Below are 20,334 nucleotides of genomic sequence, written 5' to 3'. Positions count from 1 at the left end.
ATGAAGATGGAGAAAAATTAATACCGATTAGGATCTAAGACAGTGGTGCTCAACCAGGAAAGATTTTGTGATTGTCACTATTTGTGGGGAACATGGTACTGGCATCTAGTGTGTAGAGGCAAGAGGTGCTGCTAAACATCCTGCAATGTGTACAGGACTCAAACATACCCCACCCTCAACCAAGAGAAAGAAAGAAAAAAGAATTACGTCATCCAAGATGTCATTAGTGCCAAGGGAAGAAGAAACATCAAGCCCAGCCATCTTTGAAGCAACTTGCTTTCCATAATGTAAAAGACAAGGCTTTTTCACCCCTAAAATGGGGCAAGTAAATAGAAGAGAATAAGAATCATACAGTTTTGTCAGAGTGGTTTTCAAACCTGATTTCACATCAGTCATTGAATATTCCAAATATCTGAATATTAATATTGCTTTTAAAAAATAGTCCTCAGGTGATTCTTTCAGGTTAGGGATCCACTATTGAAATAATTTCAGTGTCACAGTTCTTTAACTTTACCAGACGGATCTCACCAGTCTGGAAGTGTAAGAAACACTAGCAAAACAGGTATGATAGAGTGAGGTAAGTTCTAAGATACTAGAGCATCACTGAAGATGGTTTCCAAACTATTTTAGAGACCCAAAAGAGGGAGCACGTGAGGAATCTGGTGAGCACAACAAGGGTGGTTAAGACAAAATTCCATTTATGTTGAAGGGTAAGGGTAGTTGACAAAAGGGTAGATACTGGCAGGGTTTGAGAAAAGAATTTCAGAGTTGCAAGGGAGTGTGGACATATTTAGTCTCGTCTGAAGAGGAGTGAGTGGAGTTGTAAGTGCCTGATGTTACTTTAGGACAGCTCTATCCAATAAAAATGTGAATGCTACAAATGCGATTTTAATTTATTATTTATTTTAGTAATTTAACCCAGTATAACCAAATATTATTTTAACACATAATCAGTATTTTTAAAAATTGCTAATATTTGTGTGTAGGGTCCAGCCTCACAGGGTCGGTGGGTTTTTCTCCCCATGTGTGGAGACAAGAGATTGTAGAAATAAAGACACAAGACAAAGATAAAACGCAGCTGAGCCCAGGGGACCACCACCACCACCAAGACACGGAGCCCGGTAGTGGCCCCAAATGCCAGGCTGCACTGATATTTATTGGATACAAGACAAAGGGGCAGGGTAAGGAGTGTGATCCATCTCCAATGATAGTTAAGGTCACGTGGGTCACGTGTCCACTGGACAGGGGACCCTTCCCTGCCTGGCAGCCGAGGCAGAGAGAAAGAAAGGAGAGACAGCTTATGCCATTATTTCTGCGTATCAGAGACTTTTAGTACTTTCACTAATTTGCTACTGCTATCAAGAAGGCAGAGCCAGGTGTACAGGATGGAACATGAAGGCAGACTAGGAGTGTGACCACTGAAGCACAGCATCACAGGGAGACGGTTAGGCCTCCGGATATAACTGCAGGGGGTCCTGACCGATGTCAGGCCTTCCACAAGAGGTGGAGTTTTCTCTAAACTCCCCCGGGGAAAGAGAGACTCCCTTTCCCGGTCTGCTAAGTAGCGGCTGTTTTTCCTTGACACTGACGCCACCGCTAGACCAAGGTCCGCTTGGCAACGGGCGTCTTCCCAGACGCTGGCGTTGCCGCTAGACCAAGGAGCCCTCTGGTGGCCCTGCCTGGGCATAACAGAAGGTTCGCACTCTTCTGGTCACTTCTCACTGTGTCACCTCAGCTCCTATCACTGTATGGCCTGGTTTTTCCTAGGTTATGATTGTAGAGTGAGGATTATTATGATATTGAAATAAAGAGTAATTGCTACAAACTAATGAATAATGATATTCATATATAATCATATCTGTGATCTATATCTAGTATAACTATTCTTATTTTATATATTTTATTATACTGGAACAGCTCGTGCCCTCAGTCTCTGGCCTCGGCACCTGGGTGGCTTGCCGCCCACATTTGTGGTACTAAATCTTCAAGATCTTGTATGTTTTATACTTAACAGCACATCACAACTCAGACTAGCTACACTTCATGTACCCAGAAGCTATGTTAGGTCAGTGGCTACCTTACTGAACAGTGCAGGTATAGGAATTGTGGCAACAGAATATAGGGTTACAGTTTCTTTTAGTCACATTTGTGTATAGCAGTGGAAGACAGTTTTTTCTGTTGGGGTGGGGTAGGGGGTTGGTATCATCAGGCATTAGATTATCATGAGGACCACACAACCTAGATTGCTGGCATGCTCAGTTCACAATATGGTTCGCAGTCCTATGAGAATCTGATGCCCCCATTGATCTGACAGGAGGCAGAGCTTGGGCAGTAATGCTTGTTCCACCACTCACTCCCTGCTGTGTGGCTCGGTTCCGGTTCTGTGGCCGGGAGTTGGGATTCCCTGATGTACAGGATTAAACTCCCTAAGGATTGGGCTGGAAGCAGAAAGTGTGGAAATTGAAACTGGATATGGGTTTGAATCCTAGGTCTCCAAACTACTTTGGGAAAATTATACATCCTTCGCTTAAGGCCCCTTGTTTTTTAAAAAATAAATAAAAATACCTAGAACACATTAGGCACTATTTTTAAAGACAGAATATACATTTAAGGAAACATGCGTATACATTCTTTAGCCTCATCATTTGAGGTAGATACCCAATATTTTAAGTTAACTTCTACCTTTTTTTAAAAGCTAAAAATTAGGTTCTATCTGAAAGGGTAGGAAATAGAACCTTAGAAAGATAATGTGGTGTTGTAAAAGTTATTTTCTCTAAAGGACAAAATATTTTTCTGCCTAAAGGCAGTTGTTACTTTGCCCAAATAGGAAATATTCTTTATACCCAGACAGGTTTGGGATAACATTGGTAGAAGAGTTTTAACTATGTCAAAGTTTTTGTGTGTTTTCATGTTAGACTCTTATTTCTCATGTACTTAGATGACTTTTCAAATATAATTTTTCTCCCTAGATATTTTTAGATGAATTACATGAACATGGACAACTGCATTCTATGTCATCTTGGATGGAATTGTATCCAACTATTAGTTCTGATATTAGATTCACTAATATGCTTGGTCAGCCTGGTAAGATTATTTTCTTTCCTAATTTACCCTTATAGTAGTAGTTGAAATGGGCCAAATGCAACGGTGATTATGTTGGGGGAAGGGTGCTTTATTTTTGTTTTTTAAACAAAAAAGTAATTGCAGCTCTTTGGTTAGAGCTAGCTTTTGACTTCTTTAGTTTTTTCATTAGGATCAACTGCACTTGATCTTTTCAAGTTTTATGTTGAGGATCTTAAAGCACGTTATCATGATGAGAAGAAGATAATAAAAGACATTCTAAAGGTAAATAACTATTCTTACCTTTTAACCTATAGTGTATCTTAAAAGTACTGTATTCCTTTGATTTATGCATTATTGATACTAAGATTTCTTTTTTTTAGGATAAAGGGTTTGTAGTTGAAGTAAATACCACTTTTGAAGATTTTGTGGCGATAATCAGTTCAACTAAAAGATCAACTACATTAGACGCTGGAAATATCAAATTGGCTTTCAATAGTGTAAGTTATTTTTTCTCTTATAAATAACTAGTTTAATAGTATAGTTTTTAATTTATTCAGATAAAAGCAGCTAAGTTGCAGCATATGGGAAACGGAATATGAATAGAATTTTACAGAGTAGTAGCCAGTCTTTCAGGTAAGGTAAAAGAAAAAATTTTATTTAGATGATGGATTGACATTAAACTTCCTTTGCTCAAATTAACTGTTATTATTATACATAATATGGCCGTTATAAACCAAGCCTTGGGCCACACATGAAATACACCGACACTGACAACAGCTGATGAGCTAAAAACAAAAAACAAAACATTTGCAAAAAGCTTATAATGTTTTAAGAAAGTTTACAAATTTGTGCTGGGCCACATTCAAAGCCGTCCTGGGCCACATGTGGGACAAGCTTATTTTAAGCAATGTGTGATTCCTAAATTAACAATAAATTATTTCAGCTAATAGTTATGATACTAATAACTGATTAAGTATGATTTTCTAATAGTTACTAGAAAAGGCAGAAGCCCGTGAACGCGAAAGAGAAAAAGAAGAGGCTCGGAAGATGAAACGAAAAGAGTCTGCTTTTAAGAGTATGTTAAAACAAGCTGCTCCCCCGATAGAATTGGATGCTGTCTGGGAAGATGTATGTATACTTGTTAATTTTTTCTAATGGAATTATTTTCTTTACAATTGAGAAAGAAATTTAAAATATTTTTATTTTTCATTTTATAGCCACAAAAATAAGCTAAATTTATTTGTAGAATATACTAAATATATTTAGAATATAATAAAAGCATTAAATCAGCTGTGAGTCTGTGTTTAGGAATATTTGTAAAGAATGGTTTGGACTTTTGAAGGGAGGAAATAATGGACTTTAAAGGGACTGGTTCATCACAGTTTTTACTTGCTGTTGTGATTTATTTTAGATGTATTGGTGTACTTTCTTGGTATTCACATATTTATTTTATATCTGAATTTTTCAGATCCGTGAGAGATTTGTAAAAGAGCCAGCATTTGAGGACATAACTCTAGAATCTGAAAGAAAACGAATATTTAAAGATTTTATGCATGTGCTTGAGGTAATTTTAGAATTCTCATATATAAAATATATAAAAATATAAACAAATTGAAGAACTTAGAATGATGAAAGTGTTTTACTTAATGTTCACTGCTTTCATACAAATGTACTTACCTGGGACAGTTAGAGAATGGTTTTTTCCCTATAAAAACTGCTTTTAAGTGAAAGAAATTATAAGTTTCCATGGGAATATAAAGATTTGTATGTGAAAACTGTTTTGTATTTTTAGAAAGTTTTAGAAATTGAGCAGTTTGGCAGCCACATGGATTGACTAGTAGACTTAAAACTGAAAAATTTTTCTTGTAAAGCAGATAGAAAACAGCTTTTAGGCACATTTGAGATATTATACCACATTAGCTGTGTAGAAAACCCAGAGAGTTTCTGGAATAAATGGTAAGATTTTGTTGAAATAAGCAATGAAACATAAACATCTCAGGTCACTTTAATAGGTAAGGTTCACTGGGCACGGTGGCTCACACATGTAATCCCAGCACTTTGGGAGGCCGAGGTGCATGCTGATCACCAGAGGTCAGGAGTTTGAGAAGTGCTGGGCAACATGGCAAAACCCTGTCTCTACTAAAAATACAAAGAAATTAGCAGGGAGTGATGGCGCCCAGCCACTCGGGAGGCTGAGGCAAGAGAATTGCTTGAACCCAGGAGGTGGAGGTTGTAGTGAGCCAAGATCATGCCACTGCACTCCAGCCTGGGCAACAGAGTGGGACTCCTTCTCAAAAAAAAAAGTTAAGTAAGAGTAAGAGTATTTTGATGACAGTGTCAGTTAGGCCCTTGTAAGTATGCTGAATTGACCAATAATTATTGAATAAAAGTGGGCCAGTGTTCTAATTGCTTTATGTATATTGTATTTAGGAACTTAATCCTTTCAATAAGCCTATGAAGTTAATAGGTGAACAAACTGAGGCAAAGAGAAGTAAAGTGAGTTACAGGGTTGGAAGCCAGGCATGTTGACCTTGGTCAGTGCTTTTAACAAGTATGCCATGCTGTCAGTTTTAGAGTAGCTAATACTTCATAAGCTAAAAACTAGTATGTGTTTAATATTATAGTGTTGCATTGTAAATGGGCATAGCAGGTCACTAAATTGACTATTTCCTATTCCTTGATTTCCTGTTTCTTGATTTATTGTTCTTGATTAATATAATGTTAACCACCGTTTTTTCTGTAACATGTATTCACATAGGCCCTATATTGTTTCACAGCTGCCTCTAGATGTGGTCCTGTTGGCCTTTTTTTTTAATTCTTTTTTTTTTTTTTTAAAGCAGAGTCTGTCTCTGTCATCCACTTCTAGGCCGGAGTGCAGCAGTGCAATTATGGCTCACTGCAGCCTTGAACTGTTGGGTTCAAATGATCCTCCTGAGTAGCTGGAACTGTAGTCACGTGCCATCACACTTGGCTTTTTGTGGGTTTTTTTTGGTTTTTGTTTTTATAAAGATGGGATCTTGCTATGTTGGGCAGGCTGGCCTCAAGCAAGTCTCCTGCCTTGGCCTCCTGAAGTGCTGTGATTATAAGCATGAGCAACCGTGCTGGGCCTCTAGATCTTTTCTGTGCCAAATGTAGTGCAGACCACAAGCATCTACATTACCTAGAAGCTTCCTAGGAATGCAGAACCTTAGGCCCCATGGGGCAAAAATCCTGCATCTGACTCTTCATTTTAACCAGATTCCCAAGCATTAAAATACACATTTAGGCCGGGCGTGGTGGCTCAAGCCTGTAATCCCAGCACTTTGGGAGGCCGAGACGGGCGGATCACGAGGTCAGGAGATCGAGACCATCCTGGCTAACACGGTGAAACCCCGTCTCTACTAAAAAATACAAAAAACTAGCCAGGTGAGGTGGCGGGCGCCTGTAGTCCCAGCTACTCGGGAGGCTGAGACAGGAGAATGGCCTGAACCCGGGAGGCGGAGCTTGCAGTGAGCTGAGATCCAGCCACTGCGCTCCAGCGCGGGCGACAGAGCCAGACTCCCTCTCCAAAAAAAAAATACACATTTAATTTTGAGAAACTTTGCTCTAGATAGTGTCTTACCTATTTTCCCCCAGTTCAAGGATCTCCAGATTCTTTCGCGATCTGTACTGGGGATAACGTAGTTAGGTGGTAAATGGAGTAAAAATGGTACCATAGGGAAGGGCTGAACACATTCAGATTTTGGGGCCTAATAATCTGAGGCTTAAGGTATTAAAGAAAGCTAGGTTAGCATTCAGTGAGATCAAAAGGAGAATAGTGCATTCTGAGATCCAGATTTTCCATTTCCACTTCTGTAACTGAGGTAGAATTTATTCTCAAAGCCATAGAAATGTTTAGGGGCAAGGAGCTTGTACTGTAGCACCCCCCATCACTGCTAACCTAATAATTGTTTTAATGAGTAGAAATCCACAGAGACAACATACGGATGTCTAAGGATGTCTTGTTTGAGGAGGAAGGAAATGGCTCCTTGGAGGAAATGAAAGAGGGGTAGTAGATTTTGGATTTATTCTGACATCAACTTTATATATCTCAATTCAAGGATGGCTTTCAGGTTGTTTTTTTATCTTAGTGCTTGGCCTAAGTTGCTGACCAAAGCCAAATTGATCACAAAAACCATGCCTGAATGTCATTGTATTTCACTGTCATTAAAAGCAGACTGCATATTACACTTTTCTTCTAAACCACACCATTCTCATTCTAAAAAACTACTTTTTCAGGCCGGGCGCGGTGGCTCACGCCTGTAATCCCAGCATTTTGGGAGGCCAAGGCAGGCGGATCAGGAGGTCAGGAGATTGAGACCATCCTGGCTAACACAGTGAAACCCCGTCTCTACTAAAAATACAAAAAATTAGCTGGGCATGGTGGCAGGCACCTGTAATCCCAGCTACTTGGGAGGCTGAGGCAGGAGAATGGTGTGAATCCGGGAGGCGGAGCTTGCAGTGAGCTGAGATCGTGCCACTGCATTCCAGCCTGGGCGACAGAGTGAGACTCTGTCTTAAAAATAAATAAATAAATAAATAACTTTTTCAGCTGGGTGCAGTGGCTCACATTGCTATAATCCCAGCCCAGCACTTTGAGAGGCCGAGGCGCGTGGATCACCTGAGGTCAGGAGTTCGAGCCCAGCCTGGCCAACATGGTGAAACCTGTCTCTACCAAAAATACAAAAATTAACCAGGCGTGGTGGTGCATGCCTGTAGTCCCAGCTACTTGGGATGCTGAGGCAGGAGAATTGCTTGAACCTGGGAAGCAGAGGTTGCATTGAGCCAAAATCATACCACTGCACTCCAGCCTGGGTGATAGAGCGAGACTTTGTCTCAAAACAAAAACAAAAGAAACCTACTTTTTCTACTAATAGTTTTTAACATTGTTTTGTTTAGATGTCTAAATGAGTGGGTATAGGATGGGCAAGAAGGAACAGAAAAAAAATTTAAGTGACAATTCTTTGCAGTTTCAAGGGATTACATTTCTATATATTGTGGAGTTTTACTCTAAGAACTTACTTCCGTGGCTTTTTAAAGATTCTTTACAGTCTGCCTACAGTAAATATAAATTCTTGAAATTTTTTTTTGTCCCCGTAGCATGAATGTCAGCATCATCATTCAAAGAACAAGAAACATTCTAAGAAATCTAAAAAACATCATAGGAAACGTTCCCGCTCTCGATCGGTAAGGGAATTTATTGTACCAAGAGTGTATTAAAGTTATGGCACGATGAGTGTATTAAAGTGTTAGCATTATTATGAATGAAATTTGTATTTTTTAGGGGTCAGATTCAGATGATGATGATAGCCATTCAAAGAAGAAAAGACAACGATCAGAGTCTCGTTCTGCTTCAGAACATTCTTCTAGTGCAGAGTCTGGTGAGCATTTGTTTATTTGATTAAATCATTTATACTGATACACTCAAATTCTGACACTTTTTTTTTCCTTTTATGCTGCTCAGAGAGAAGTTACAAAAAGTCAAAAAAGCATAAGAAGAAAAGTAAGAAGAGGAGACATAAATCTGTAAGCAAGCTTCTAATTTTTACATTTCACCTAGGCGTTTGCCCTTAACTTCCTCAGAGATCATAGAACCTTTTTCTATCTAGTTCTCTGCAGCGCAGGACAGTTCAGGTGGGCACATTGTTGTTGCTCTTAACCTTAATCATCCCTTAAAATCATTTGGTGAGCTTTGAAATAATACACACACCAGTGTTAGGATCCCCATCCCGGTCTTTAAAATTAATCTTCTAGAAAAGAGACTCTTGCGTGTGCATGTGTCTCTGTGTATGTATGTATATTTGTGTGTATGTGTAGATTGAAGCTGTTGTTGAGAACCACAAGTTTAAATGTTAAAACAACCACTCCTCTACGCTTGTAGATCTTAATCTTTGGTGTACATTAGGATCCACCTAAGGAGCTTTTTCAAAATGTGAAGGCCTGGGTATCACCACAAACTTGTTGAGTTACATTTTTTTTATTTGAATTTGTGTATATCTAATGAAGAGCCATTTATTTAAGCACTAACGTTAAATTTTAAATAATTCCTACTCAGCAATTTCAAGAAAATTTTATTAGTACAGCTTTCTGCCTTATGTGTTAAAGCTAACAGCAGTATCCTAGGTACATGTATAAACCAGTATTATACTGAGTTAGTGAAAAATGTAATATGTCTCTGTATTTACATAATAGATATTACACATCTGATGTGGTAGTAAGTCTCCTGAGTGGTATTTTATCCTGTTAGAATATTATCCTTCCCAAGGGAAAGCTGTCCCCCTTGAATCTTGGGTAAATTTTACTTAATCCTTGAGGTTAACAATTCACATTCTAAGAACACATAATCTGTTATACGTAGATGTTCTTAAGTATTACTTATATAAGAATTACCTATATAAGAATGGTATCTTCATCAAAATGCTAACCTGTTGTTTTCTATTCATTCAGGACTCTCCAGAATCCGATGCTGAGCGAGAGAAGGATAAAAAAGAAAAAGATCGGGAAAGTGAAAAAGACAGAACTAGACAAAGATCAGAATCAAAACACAAATCGCCTAAGAAAAAGACTGGAAAGGATTCTGTAAGTATTTAGAATTGTTTCCTACCTGTATTTTCAAAATGCAAAAATGGATTCTTTGGTTAAACCATGATGGTGTTGAAAGAATAGACTTTTCCAGGTGTGCTACAATTGAAGAAAACAGTGAAAATTCAGTTAACTACATTTCACACTATGATAGTTTTTGGTCATGAATGATCCTAGATTTGATTCTCCTAAATTTGACATTTTTTAAATATAGCGTTTTATAACGATAGCCTTAACTCACTAAGAAAGGATATGGTCACTAAGAAGTGACACTGGACATGTTTTACCTAATTCTCAAATTTTTTTTTAAGTGAGAGACTAAATCTGGGATTCTACAGATGTCTGCAGTTGTCACTGTCATTAAATCCTTTGTTTCAAAAAGTAGCAATTCAGTAACTTTTAGGAATACTGATTTGGGGTGGAGGAAGGGCAAAAAATAGGAGAGGAGAATATAAGCCAAAGTTAATTATTTCACTAACAGATTACATAATTAGTCGTTTTCAAATATATGTATATATGAATGACAGAGCCTAATAATGCAAATACTGTGGGTTTAGCAAGGGTAAATGCCTATGAATCATCACTGGAGAGCATAAACTATGTAGATAAAACCCTATTAGGGATCTCTGGATATTCTGATTCGTTGGTATAGGGTGGGGTTTTTTTTAGAGCTGAAACAGGTGAGTCTGAGTCACATCGTAAGTGAAGAGTGAATGCTTCCTTTGTACTTTTTAGCAGCTTATGGTGGGTTAAATGAAATCCCTGGAGTGAAAGAGGACAATATGTGAACTATCCACTTTTCAAAGGTTGTGTCTCACATACAGTGCAGTTTTCTTTTTGTTTGTTCAGCCTAAATCTTGTCCTGCTCATAAGTCTTGTGTATTTATTTGGCACAGGAATTCATATGCTTAAAGCATACTACTTCTGTTTCTGTGATAATACTTCTGGAACCAGGGGGAAGCTACAAAATTAGCAAGGAATAGGCCGGGTGTGGTGGCTCATGCCTGTAATCCTAGCACTTTGGGAAGCCGAGGTGGGCAGATCACAAGGTCAGGAGTCGAGACCAGCCTGGTCAACATGGCGAAACCCCATCTCTACTAAAAATACAAAAATTAGCTGGGTATTGTGGCGGACGCTTGTAATCCCAGCTACTCGGGAGGCTGAGGCAGGAGAATTGCTTGAACTGGGAGGCAGAGGTTGCAGTGAGCCGAGATGAGCCTGGGTAACAAGAACAAGACTTGGTCTCCAAAAAAAAAAATTAGCAAGGAATATATTATCTAGGAAATGAATACCTGGTTTCCATTAAATGGAAATATTGTTTCATATTCACACAGTCTTTATACTCTGTGAAATGTGTTTCTTTGGAAGAGAATTTATATAGATAATTGGATTCTTTTTTCACAGGCTCAGCCTTTAAACCTCTTTGTACTGATGTCAACTATAATTGTAATCAATGTCTTTTCAGGGTAATTGGGATACTTCTGGCAGTGAACTGAGTGAAGGGGAATTGGAAAAGCGCAGAAGAACCCTTTTGGAGCAACTGGATGATGATCAATAAATTATACCAAATATATGTTTACAGTATGATTTAAAGTCTGATTCAGACCAGGGACTCTATTTTAAGTTCAACTGAAGTAACACTGGGTTTTAATTATATCACAGGAAAAAAAAAGTGCATTTAAGTATTGTTATCGTGGACTTTATAAAAGCAAAGGAAATTGAAAATAACTTTTGATTCTGTATCAAGAATCATATTTTCATACAGTCATAACTGTCTTTCTGTGACCCTTTCACAGGGCACTGTAGGATGGATTAAAGGTGGCAATTTACTGATAACTGCAGATGTCTCTACTTTGTTCTAAAATCTAAGTCATGAGGTGATTTGATTTACTTTATAGAAGCTGGATTTTGAAGATATAATGAAAAATTTTTTGATAATATAGTAGTACAAAAAAAGCACCAGCAACTGATAAAACTGCTTTTTTGTGCACTACCCAACTGGTTAAAGCCAATGTGATCTTTTATGGTGAAACTCCTAAGAAATAGGTGGTTTTGCTGGAAACTTGGTAGACCCTTAATTATAGTGGTGCTAATGAGCACTACTGTAATATAAAGCCACCATTATTTTTTATCAAACATCTGAATACATTTTACAAAGGCTATTGTGAGGGCATTATTTTGAGCATCTATTTTGAGGTGATGTTTAAAAAAAAAACTTTAACATCAAATTGTAAATTAATTTAAATATATTGCCTTAAGGACCTACTACTAAAGAATGTGCCACCAGACTTTAAGTGATAGTTGCAATATCCTTGTCTAAAAAAAAAAAAAAAAAAAAAAAAGTTGACTTAAACATTTTCTTTAACAGTTGTCTTTTTTTTCTAAAGTCAGTCTTTCTCTTGCTTTTTTCCCCGCTATTGAGGAAGTATTTTGCCTTCCCTACTCACTGAGAAGTATTGACTTCGTGGTACACATTCTAAAGCATTTCTGATTTGAATATTTTTGTACATTTTTATCAATTATTAAACCTTCTCTTCTAGTGTGTACTAGTATTTATTTCTACTTAAATTGCTCAGCTCTAAAGAAATTGTATGATCATTTTAAAGGTACTAAATCCCTGAAATTTTGCTTCATCTTACCCACACAGCTAGTTTACTTTCCTTTTTTAATATTTAAGAATATTATAAATCAGTGCATTTGAGGTCCCTAGATTTGTTTTTCACCTATGAATTTTTTACAGACTATTTTAGAGAGGCAATGGTTTGAAGACAGAATACTCTACATGCTAACTTCTGAAGGTTGGTAATGTAATTTATACTATTTTCCTTCAGTGCAGGAGATTTTTTAAGTAAATAAGTAAATTTTAGCACCTATTCTTTGATATTATCTGTGTTATTCTTTTAATGTGTACACTTGAAGAGATTCTCTTTCAAGTTGGGATTTAGAAGAACAAAAAGTTTTTTTTCCTCAACCATCCTAGTGAGTTTTGAAAGTAGACTTGACCAGAATGTGTCTTTCCCATTTTGCCCCCGTTTGAATTAAATATAATGTCTACTTTTTAAAGGCTGAAGGGGTGGGCGAGGGGATTGTTTCTCATTTTGTCTCCCAAGTCATTTTTCTGCTATGAAATACGACCAGGCTTTGTAGGAAGACTCATGGAGAAAATGTGAAGTAATCAAATTGCTTGCTTGAGATTAGTCTCCTATTGTATATTAGAGCCAAAACACATACCAACTTTGGCAACAGGGAATTGTCTAGACTCAATTTTCAGAGGTCCCATTGTAGTGAGTTAATACTGCTAATCATGTCAATCACTTGACATGGAAGTCAGTGGCAAATCTTTAAAGTATGCATTTGATATTGGCAAATATATACTAGTGATGTTTCACAAAAGAATTTTAGAATCTGTAAAAAACATTGTTTTAATTACATCCATGAATGATTTCTAAAGTACAGCTTTAAAGTTTTGATTTTTCTATTTAAATAAAAAGCTATTGATGTTTTAGCATGTCCTCAAAATAGATTCCTGTATTTCTTACAGAGATAATCTTACTATAACCGTAAATCCCTACAACACAATATAAAGTTTCCCTGTAGTTCACCCATGAAAATTATTTGACTTAAAAACAACCATAGTAGTAAACAAATTGCAATTCAAAATGCAACATCCTTGCCATAAAAGATGTAATTTAAGTGACTGTGATCCTTTGTCTCCCTTTCAGGATCCCATCAAATGGGATTTAGTTGCCAGAAAGGTACTTGGCAGTCTGAAGGTACAGGTGATAAGATTTTGTTCTCTGTGAATATTTTTAAACTAATAGGTTATGTTTTTAAATCTTCAGTTTGGTAAAAACTGAAACGTCTTGGAATATTGGTTCTATTAGAGTTAAACAAATATGTTAAAACAGGAAAGTGTGTTTATTTTCAGATAAGGGGAATTTATACTTTTCATTAACGCCTCAGATTCTTAGGAAAATGTTGAGGGTTTATCTTCCCTCAGTGTCATTAATACTAATGAACTATTAGATCAAATTCACTTATACATTTAATATCATACTTAATATCCAGAATTTAAATATTTTTTTCTCCCAGTTCATATTTCTTTGTGGGAAAATTGAATTTGTATGAAAAGTTAGATAATTTAGCTAATCAAGTATGAAGTATACGCTCTTCCTAACTGAATTAAAACAGTGTAATGCTTTTAAATAAAAGCAGTGTGCCCACCACATTTTTTTCAACATAGTAGCTGGCATTTTATTATCATTAGCCAGAGTAGCTTGAGCATATAAATTATTGATGTTTTCCAACTTTAAAAGTGCATTTTATGCCTCCCAGTAAATTTGATAATGATTTGTCACAGCTTTGTCATCTTTTGACTTTTGCTTAACTGGGCCTCATTTTGTACAACTATCGTATGAAAAAGGATTATCCTAAAGTAAGGGAATCAGTTAATGGTAGGATGAAGAAACTGTAAAAACTCCTAGAAAAAAAAGTTGTGTGCATTTTTCTGGAAAGTTTTTAGTTTCAAACTGTGTAATTCAGTTTTCATTCAATTACATAATTTGATTATATGCTTTAAAAAACATTTGTCTAAATGTTCCCAGTTTTCTTCTGGTCTTACAGTCAGCTGAGTCCTGGCTATGCAGCCACTCATTTTTGCATCCGGAAAGGAGTAACCCCTTTATATGAAGATTGGGTTGTGTTTTTTTTTTTTTAAAGCTTAGATGCTATGTAAGAGAAAACTATTTGTAATCACATAGTACCCAGGGAGGAGTGATGAATGCTTGTTTAAAAAAGGGGTATTTAAATATATTATGTAACTTAAATATAAATTATAAAACTAAAAAACTTCAGCTTTTAAAACTGTTTCTGAACAAAATGAAGCAAAGTACATTAATTCCTTCTATCTTAAATCTGAGACTCTTTATTTTCCCTTGGGTATATATTTCTCTCAGTGTTAGGTAGATTTTAATTCAACCATTCTACATTCTCTACATAAAGTTACACTCATTTTACATGAAAGCAAAATAATGTCTTTACTTTCATGGAACTGTGTTCTAACAGGCTTATAATCTCATTCTGTGCTTTTGGTAATGGCGTATACCAGTCTGATGATTCTTACCATCTTTATTCTTACATTACTCTTCCAATTGTTTCGACTTAACTGGTGGTCATGTAAGTTCCTCGGTGGCAGGGATTTGTCTGGTTCACTTACTGTTATATATCCTTGTGGAATAGGACAGTGCCTGGCACATAATAGGCACTTTGGGAATGAATGTAAAATATTAGTTGAAATATGTATTCATCTGGCATCCATGGTACCCATCATCTGTATTAAAGGGCTTATAAAAGCATCATTGCAATAAACCATACTAACCCATCACTAAAGTCACGGTCATAATTGAAGTGCACCTAAAATAAGGTCTTGTGACTACCTTAGCTTTTACTTCAGACATGTCCAAAACTTGTGAGAACATACAATTTAAAGTTGAAAATAATCATTTTGGGCTATTTTTGAATAGGGCTGAAACATGGTGACATGTCAGGCGCTCAGTTTTTTGGAGCTGTCTTTAAGGTGAGGTGGAAAGTGAGAGATGATTTTGCTCTAATTACCCACACATTCTCCCTAACCCTCCATTTTAAGAAACTTAGGTATAATAGCTTCTCTGCTTTTTAAACTTGCCATATAAAGACTATCAAAACTGTTTTGTGATTCTCAGTAGGATCTAGTTCAAGGCCATCTCAGTGCTAGTGATTGGTAATTGTTAATTTGATGGTAATTACCCTACTTGTAAAGTTGACATTCATACTGGCTAATCCTCCCTGCCCCTAGTCATGGCCAATGAAAACATTGAGTGGCTGGCGAATTAGATCAGATTCAAACTAAGCCATTCCTTGATGGTATTCTTCACTACTGTTCCTTAGGGTATCTAAGTGTGTTATTTATAAACATTTTTGGGGGCTCCTGCCTGCAAACTTCGGTAGGTGTTGGTCTTCCCTACCTCTACAACTGAGCCAAGGACTTGTTCTGAAAGGTGAGTAATAAGGGAACAAGGTTTCTATTTTCTGTATTTGTAATTACCAGATTTCCACCTCTGTTTATATATTATTCTGATGTAAAAGAACCTCATAGTTATATAAAATTAGACCTTTTGTAAATAAATATAATTTATTAGAAAAAGTGGCATCTTTTACTAAATTGGATTTGTGTCAGTTTTTTCCTTTAAGCACCACTCAGGCAGCAAGCTCTATGCTGTGAGAGTTGTTAGAGGCCCACGTTATGTTTTCTCAGTGTAATTCCTCTTTTTCTTGATAAAAAGACTTAAAAAAAAAAAAAAACCCATCACTTCTTTCACGTATATGTCTGTTTCTTGGGCATAGATGGGCTATTAGTTTAAAAAGAAATGGAAAACATCCTTTTGACGAAATCTGTTAAATTCATCTTTGGAGACATTTCTGATAAAAATTAGGAAATACATTAGGGCTAAGAAGAGTTTTATCAAACATTAAAATAGGTATGTGTGGCTGGGCGCAACAGCTTGTGCCTGTAATCCCAACACTTGGGGAGGACGAGGCAGGCAGATCACTTGAGCTCAGAAGTTTGAAACCAGGCTGGGCAACATGGCAAAACCCCATTTCTACAAAAGTTAGCCAGGTGTGGTTGTGCGTGTCTATAGTCTCAGCTACTCAGGAGGCTGAAGTACGAGGATGGCTTGAGCCCGAGAGGCAGAGGTCACCCTGAGCCAGGATTGCACCACTGCAGTCCATCCTGGGTGATAGAGCCAGACCTTGTCTAACAAACAACAAAATGGATTATGGAGCTGGTATAAAAGTGTATCTATTTTCCAGTGTAAGAAAGATCACCTCATTCTACAGAGATGATTCCAGTATGTTGAACCAAAGCAGAGTCAGTGATGGATATTAAGCCCCATTCTATTGAGAGCAGAGTTGAGTCAGGATGGTCACTGGGCATTGCAGTGAATTTTAGTGTTACATGATAGGGAGTGGGGAACGTGAGTATTTAATAATTCAAAGTTATTGGTAAATACCTTTTAAAAGATGAATGTTACTCTCTCTGCCTCATTTGAACTTACTGCTATAGTTGAGTTTGAAAACATTCTGTATTTGTGGAATATTAAAAGATTTTTATTTTACCATTAGGCACCAGTCTGATAGTAAAACAAACGAGATCCTTACTGATTGCAGAACTTAATTTTTTGTCTTTCATAAAATAAAGCTTTTAACACATTTTATAACTGGTTTAGTGGAAGGTGCACTGAATTGGGAACAAAAGACCTAAGGCTTTATTATAGGCAATTATTAGATTGCACCCTGGGCAAGTCAGTTTCCCAATGTGCACAACAGTGTTAAATACCTCACAGGCTTCTTGTGAGGAATAAAGATTATTGCCGTTAATCTGTAAGCAGCTATGTGTGACAAATGCAAAGTACACTGTGGTGGTTGTGACACTAATTATATGTTATAATACTTCCTTAAATGACTATATATGTCTAAATTTAAGCCACTTGAAAGGTATTCTAAATTTAAAATTTTCCTTGTTTCCATAAAAAGAACATGAAATGTTACACATAAACTTTTGATGAATGGGAGTTTTCTTACAACTGTAAGTAAGTCCATTTGTGCAGTGGGGGCCAAACTGCTTGTGCACCTTGCCAACTGGTATGGTTGTTGGGTGCAGTGTTAACTGTGCAGGTTCATATATAGCCTATTATCTTTATTTATTTGTACAAACTAATTGAAACATTTGGTGGGACTGCTGGGGGGTTGTGGCATTTCACCAAACAAAGGTGCTGTTTCCCCAGAAGCTGTATGTTTATAAATACAATTTTGGAGATGTAGTCTCATTTCCAAGATCCATTTTCTGTTTTATGTAGCAGGTGGTCAAGATTTTTCACATAGGGAGGAATCCTTCTTGAAGTTTACCAAGTATATTTGGATTCTGAGTTCAAATAGCAAGATAGATATATGTGTTTCTAGAAGGTAAGTCCACATAATATTGCTAAAACCCCCTAAATTGTACCATTGAAAGATTATGACATATTACAGAATAGTAGTGTAAATAGTTTATTTGCTCATATGCCATGAAAAGACCAGAAAAGTAACATGAATTGCTTTTATAAAACATTCTAATATTGCTAAGAAGCAGGCCCATTAATAGACAAACAGAAAAGAACATGCCAACGTTGTCTATTTGTAGATGAATAAATAGGCAATTATTTTAACATATATATGTCAGCATTGAACTTTGGAAAACAGCTGCTTTGTAGTGGAAGTCCAACTTGGTCAAATTGCTATTTTTAATCAAAGTCAATGTTGCTGAGTCCACAGAAAGACAAAATCTTGGCATGTTCTTTTTAAAGTACACATATATGGGAATGTGCCTGCAGGTGGCAGTTTAATCTTTCTGTAAATAGGTACACTAAAGTGAAATGTGGTAGGTAACTTGCTCCCTAAACTGTCCTTGTAGTTAAATATATATATTAAAAAAAAACTATAAGTTAAAATAACATTCAGATTGTATAGCATAGGCTGATGCATTTTAAAACAATATTTACAATATTACCCAGAGGCTTAGGTGGGAATTAAAGAGAAGTGTAAAAACCATAAAAAACTGCACCAGTTTTATAGCAAAATATCTGTACATTTAAAAAGATCATATAACTACACATCCAAGGAAAAGGGACCTTCACCAAGGGGTTCACATAAGCACAACGTAAAATAGGAACTTCAGCGGTTAAATACTATACAATAAACTTTACAATTAATATATTGATGTACCAAGAAGATAAGCCAGAAGCAGAATGTGTATTATGAAAAGTACAAATTTAGCTTCAGTCCAGTTTTTGACTTTGGAATGGATCAAGTGCCCTGCCAGAGAGGAAGGAAAAATAACAGTGGCTTAGTGGGCCATTTAGTCCCATTACATATTATTTAAGCTTAATACCATGTTAGTACTTTTTAGCAACTTAAACTGCCATTCCCCATAAGTAGTCTGGGAAATGCATGAACAAGTTAGCCTTGATACACAATGCCAAGTGTATCTTCTCCAATTTACAGAAAATAAGAAAAAATTGCGATTGTCAGAGGAGAATAAGGCCGGGTTCTTAACACTACTCTGCTAGCAGATGTAACCTTGAATGCTTATTAATAGAGCTAGTAAACTTCTTCCTTGCAAGGCACCAATTTCTGTTTTCAGAATTAATAATGGTCCTCAGAAATGCTAATACTGATTACTGAGATGTTAATTTTAGTGCTAATAAATACACTTGCATTATTTAAAAGCTGCCTCTAGCTGAAGAACACAGTACTACAAATAAGTCTTATACATTATATCTCCACATTCATACCGGTGAATGCCTCTCACAGAGCATCTTTCTCTAGCACAGAAGTAGTAGAATGTGAAACTGGAAACAAAGGGTTGAGTGACCTTTGTGCCACTGCAATTGCATCCTGTTTGCACTTTGCCAGGGCCTGGTTATAGACACAAGGAGTCTCATCATGTGACTTTTTCCTTCTTCCAAGTTGCAAGTAAAATACAAAGTTGATGGATATGGCTAAAACAAAATTCCTTCAAAGACATCTCAGCAAAGGACTCAGAGCAGATGCATTCATGTTATTTACAACATCAGGAAACCAGGTGGGCCATCATGGGACAATCACAATGGCAGGTAATGAGTTTAGTAAGAAATTTACATTTTGGTTAAAAAAACAATAACATACTGGTGTAAAAAGATACCTAATCAAATCAAATCCTATTGCTTTGATTAATCTGAACAGGTACTTCCATTTTTAGGCACTTGTTAACAAGGGTTGAAAGGAGAGCTCATTTTAAAATTATTTTGTGTTTGCTAAATCTGAGCCCTTAAGAATATTTTTTGTGTGTACAAGGCTGCAGTTAAATGGTAGCACATAAAGTTCATGTGGGCAGTTTCATTCACGCACACCCTGTATTCATGCAGGCCGGTCTCAGGTTCACATTGTTATTTCGGCACCATTAACAGAACGCAAGTTCTGATCATCAAAGCGCCGCCTGACGCTTCTCCTCACCGCATCGGCTCGTCTGTATGGTTGGTTTCTAAGATCTGTAAAGAGGAGAGTGCCAGTGAGAGAATAGCAACCTTTAACAGCATGTGTCTAAGCAAGACAAAGGCCAGCTGGCAGCCAATCAAAGCAGCTTGTGTAGAAAAGTCAGCTAACGGGCCCTTCAAACTCACCGAGCATTGAATCAAAGACATAAACATTTGCCTTCAATATTTACAATCAAACAAAATAGGGTGTAATACTGGTAGGATTCTAGGACTTTGAGAGGAAAATACAGATTATTTCTGTCACTGGCCAGAGTCTAGCTGAAGTCTTATTTTGAAATGTTTCTTAAATTAGAAGCAGCTGTAGCTTAATTTTTTTTGTTTCTGGAAGCCTGAATGAATAAACAGTAATTGCAGTAAATTTTACACTGCAAAATTAATAAACCAGACGGTCCTGTCCCATCTTATCCTTGCAGTTGTAACAAGAACCTAAAGGCTTTCACTTTGCAGATAAGGGACTCGATTTTCATTCCATTAAGCTAGCTGAGTTTTTTATTTTGTAAATTTTAAACAAAATGTTCAATTAACCATTAAATCTAAACATAATCTATTCCCTGACATCCTT

At 36.7% G+C, this 20,334-nt stretch overlaps 2 protein-coding genes across 17 annotated transcripts in view; one reads left to right on the top strand and one right to left on the bottom strand.

Moving 5' to 3' along the window:
* PRPF40A (pre-mRNA processing factor 40 homolog A) overlaps positions 1-15,844 on the top strand; it is a 68,140-nt gene extending 52,296 nt beyond the window's left edge. For 8 of the 13 annotated variants that reach the window (XM_023217429.2, XM_023217428.3, XM_023217426.3 and 5 more), the window contains 10 exons: positions 2,970-3,084; positions 3,254-3,345; positions 3,444-3,560; positions 4,054-4,191; positions 4,532-4,627; positions 8,182-8,268; positions 8,366-8,462; positions 8,546-8,607; positions 9,529-9,660; positions 11,129-15,844. In XM_023217429.2, the coding sequence (XP_023073197.1) occupies positions 2,970-3,084; positions 3,254-3,345; positions 3,444-3,560; positions 4,054-4,191; positions 4,532-4,627; positions 8,182-8,268; positions 8,366-8,462; positions 8,546-8,607; positions 9,529-9,660; positions 11,129-11,221 (1,029 nt within the window). In that variant the 3' untranslated portion in view covers positions 11,222-15,844. Of the gene's footprint in view, positions 1-2,969; positions 3,085-3,241; positions 3,346-3,443; positions 3,561-4,053; positions 4,192-4,531; positions 4,628-8,181; positions 8,269-8,365; positions 8,463-8,545; positions 8,608-9,528; positions 9,661-11,128 lie in introns of all 13 variants that reach the window. The other 5 variants (XM_026453997.2, XM_023217430.3, XM_026453988.2 and 2 more) reach the window with 1 other exon arrangement.
* A 1,888-nt stretch (positions 15,845-17,732) lies between these two features.
* The window catches only part of FMNL2 (formin like 2), a 315,818-nt gene continuing 313,216 nt past the window's right edge, over positions 17,733-20,334 (bottom strand). For all 4 annotated transcript variants that reach the window (XM_023217434.1, XM_023217437.1, XM_023217436.1 and 1 more), the window contains one exon: positions 17,733-19,766. In XM_023217434.1, the coding sequence (XP_023073202.1) occupies position 19,766 (1 nt within the window). In that variant the 3' untranslated portion in view covers positions 17,733-19,765. The remainder of the gene's footprint in view (positions 19,767-20,334) is intronic.

This window comes from Piliocolobus tephrosceles, chromosome 11 (assembly GCF_002776525.5).
Source record: "Piliocolobus tephrosceles isolate RC106 chromosome 11, ASM277652v3, whole genome shotgun sequence".
Lineage (NCBI taxonomy): Eukaryota > Metazoa > Chordata > Mammalia > Primates > Cercopithecidae > Piliocolobus > Piliocolobus tephrosceles.
The sequence above is the reverse complement of the archived record's forward strand: the minus strand, read 5'-3'. Positions and strand labels throughout refer to the sequence as shown.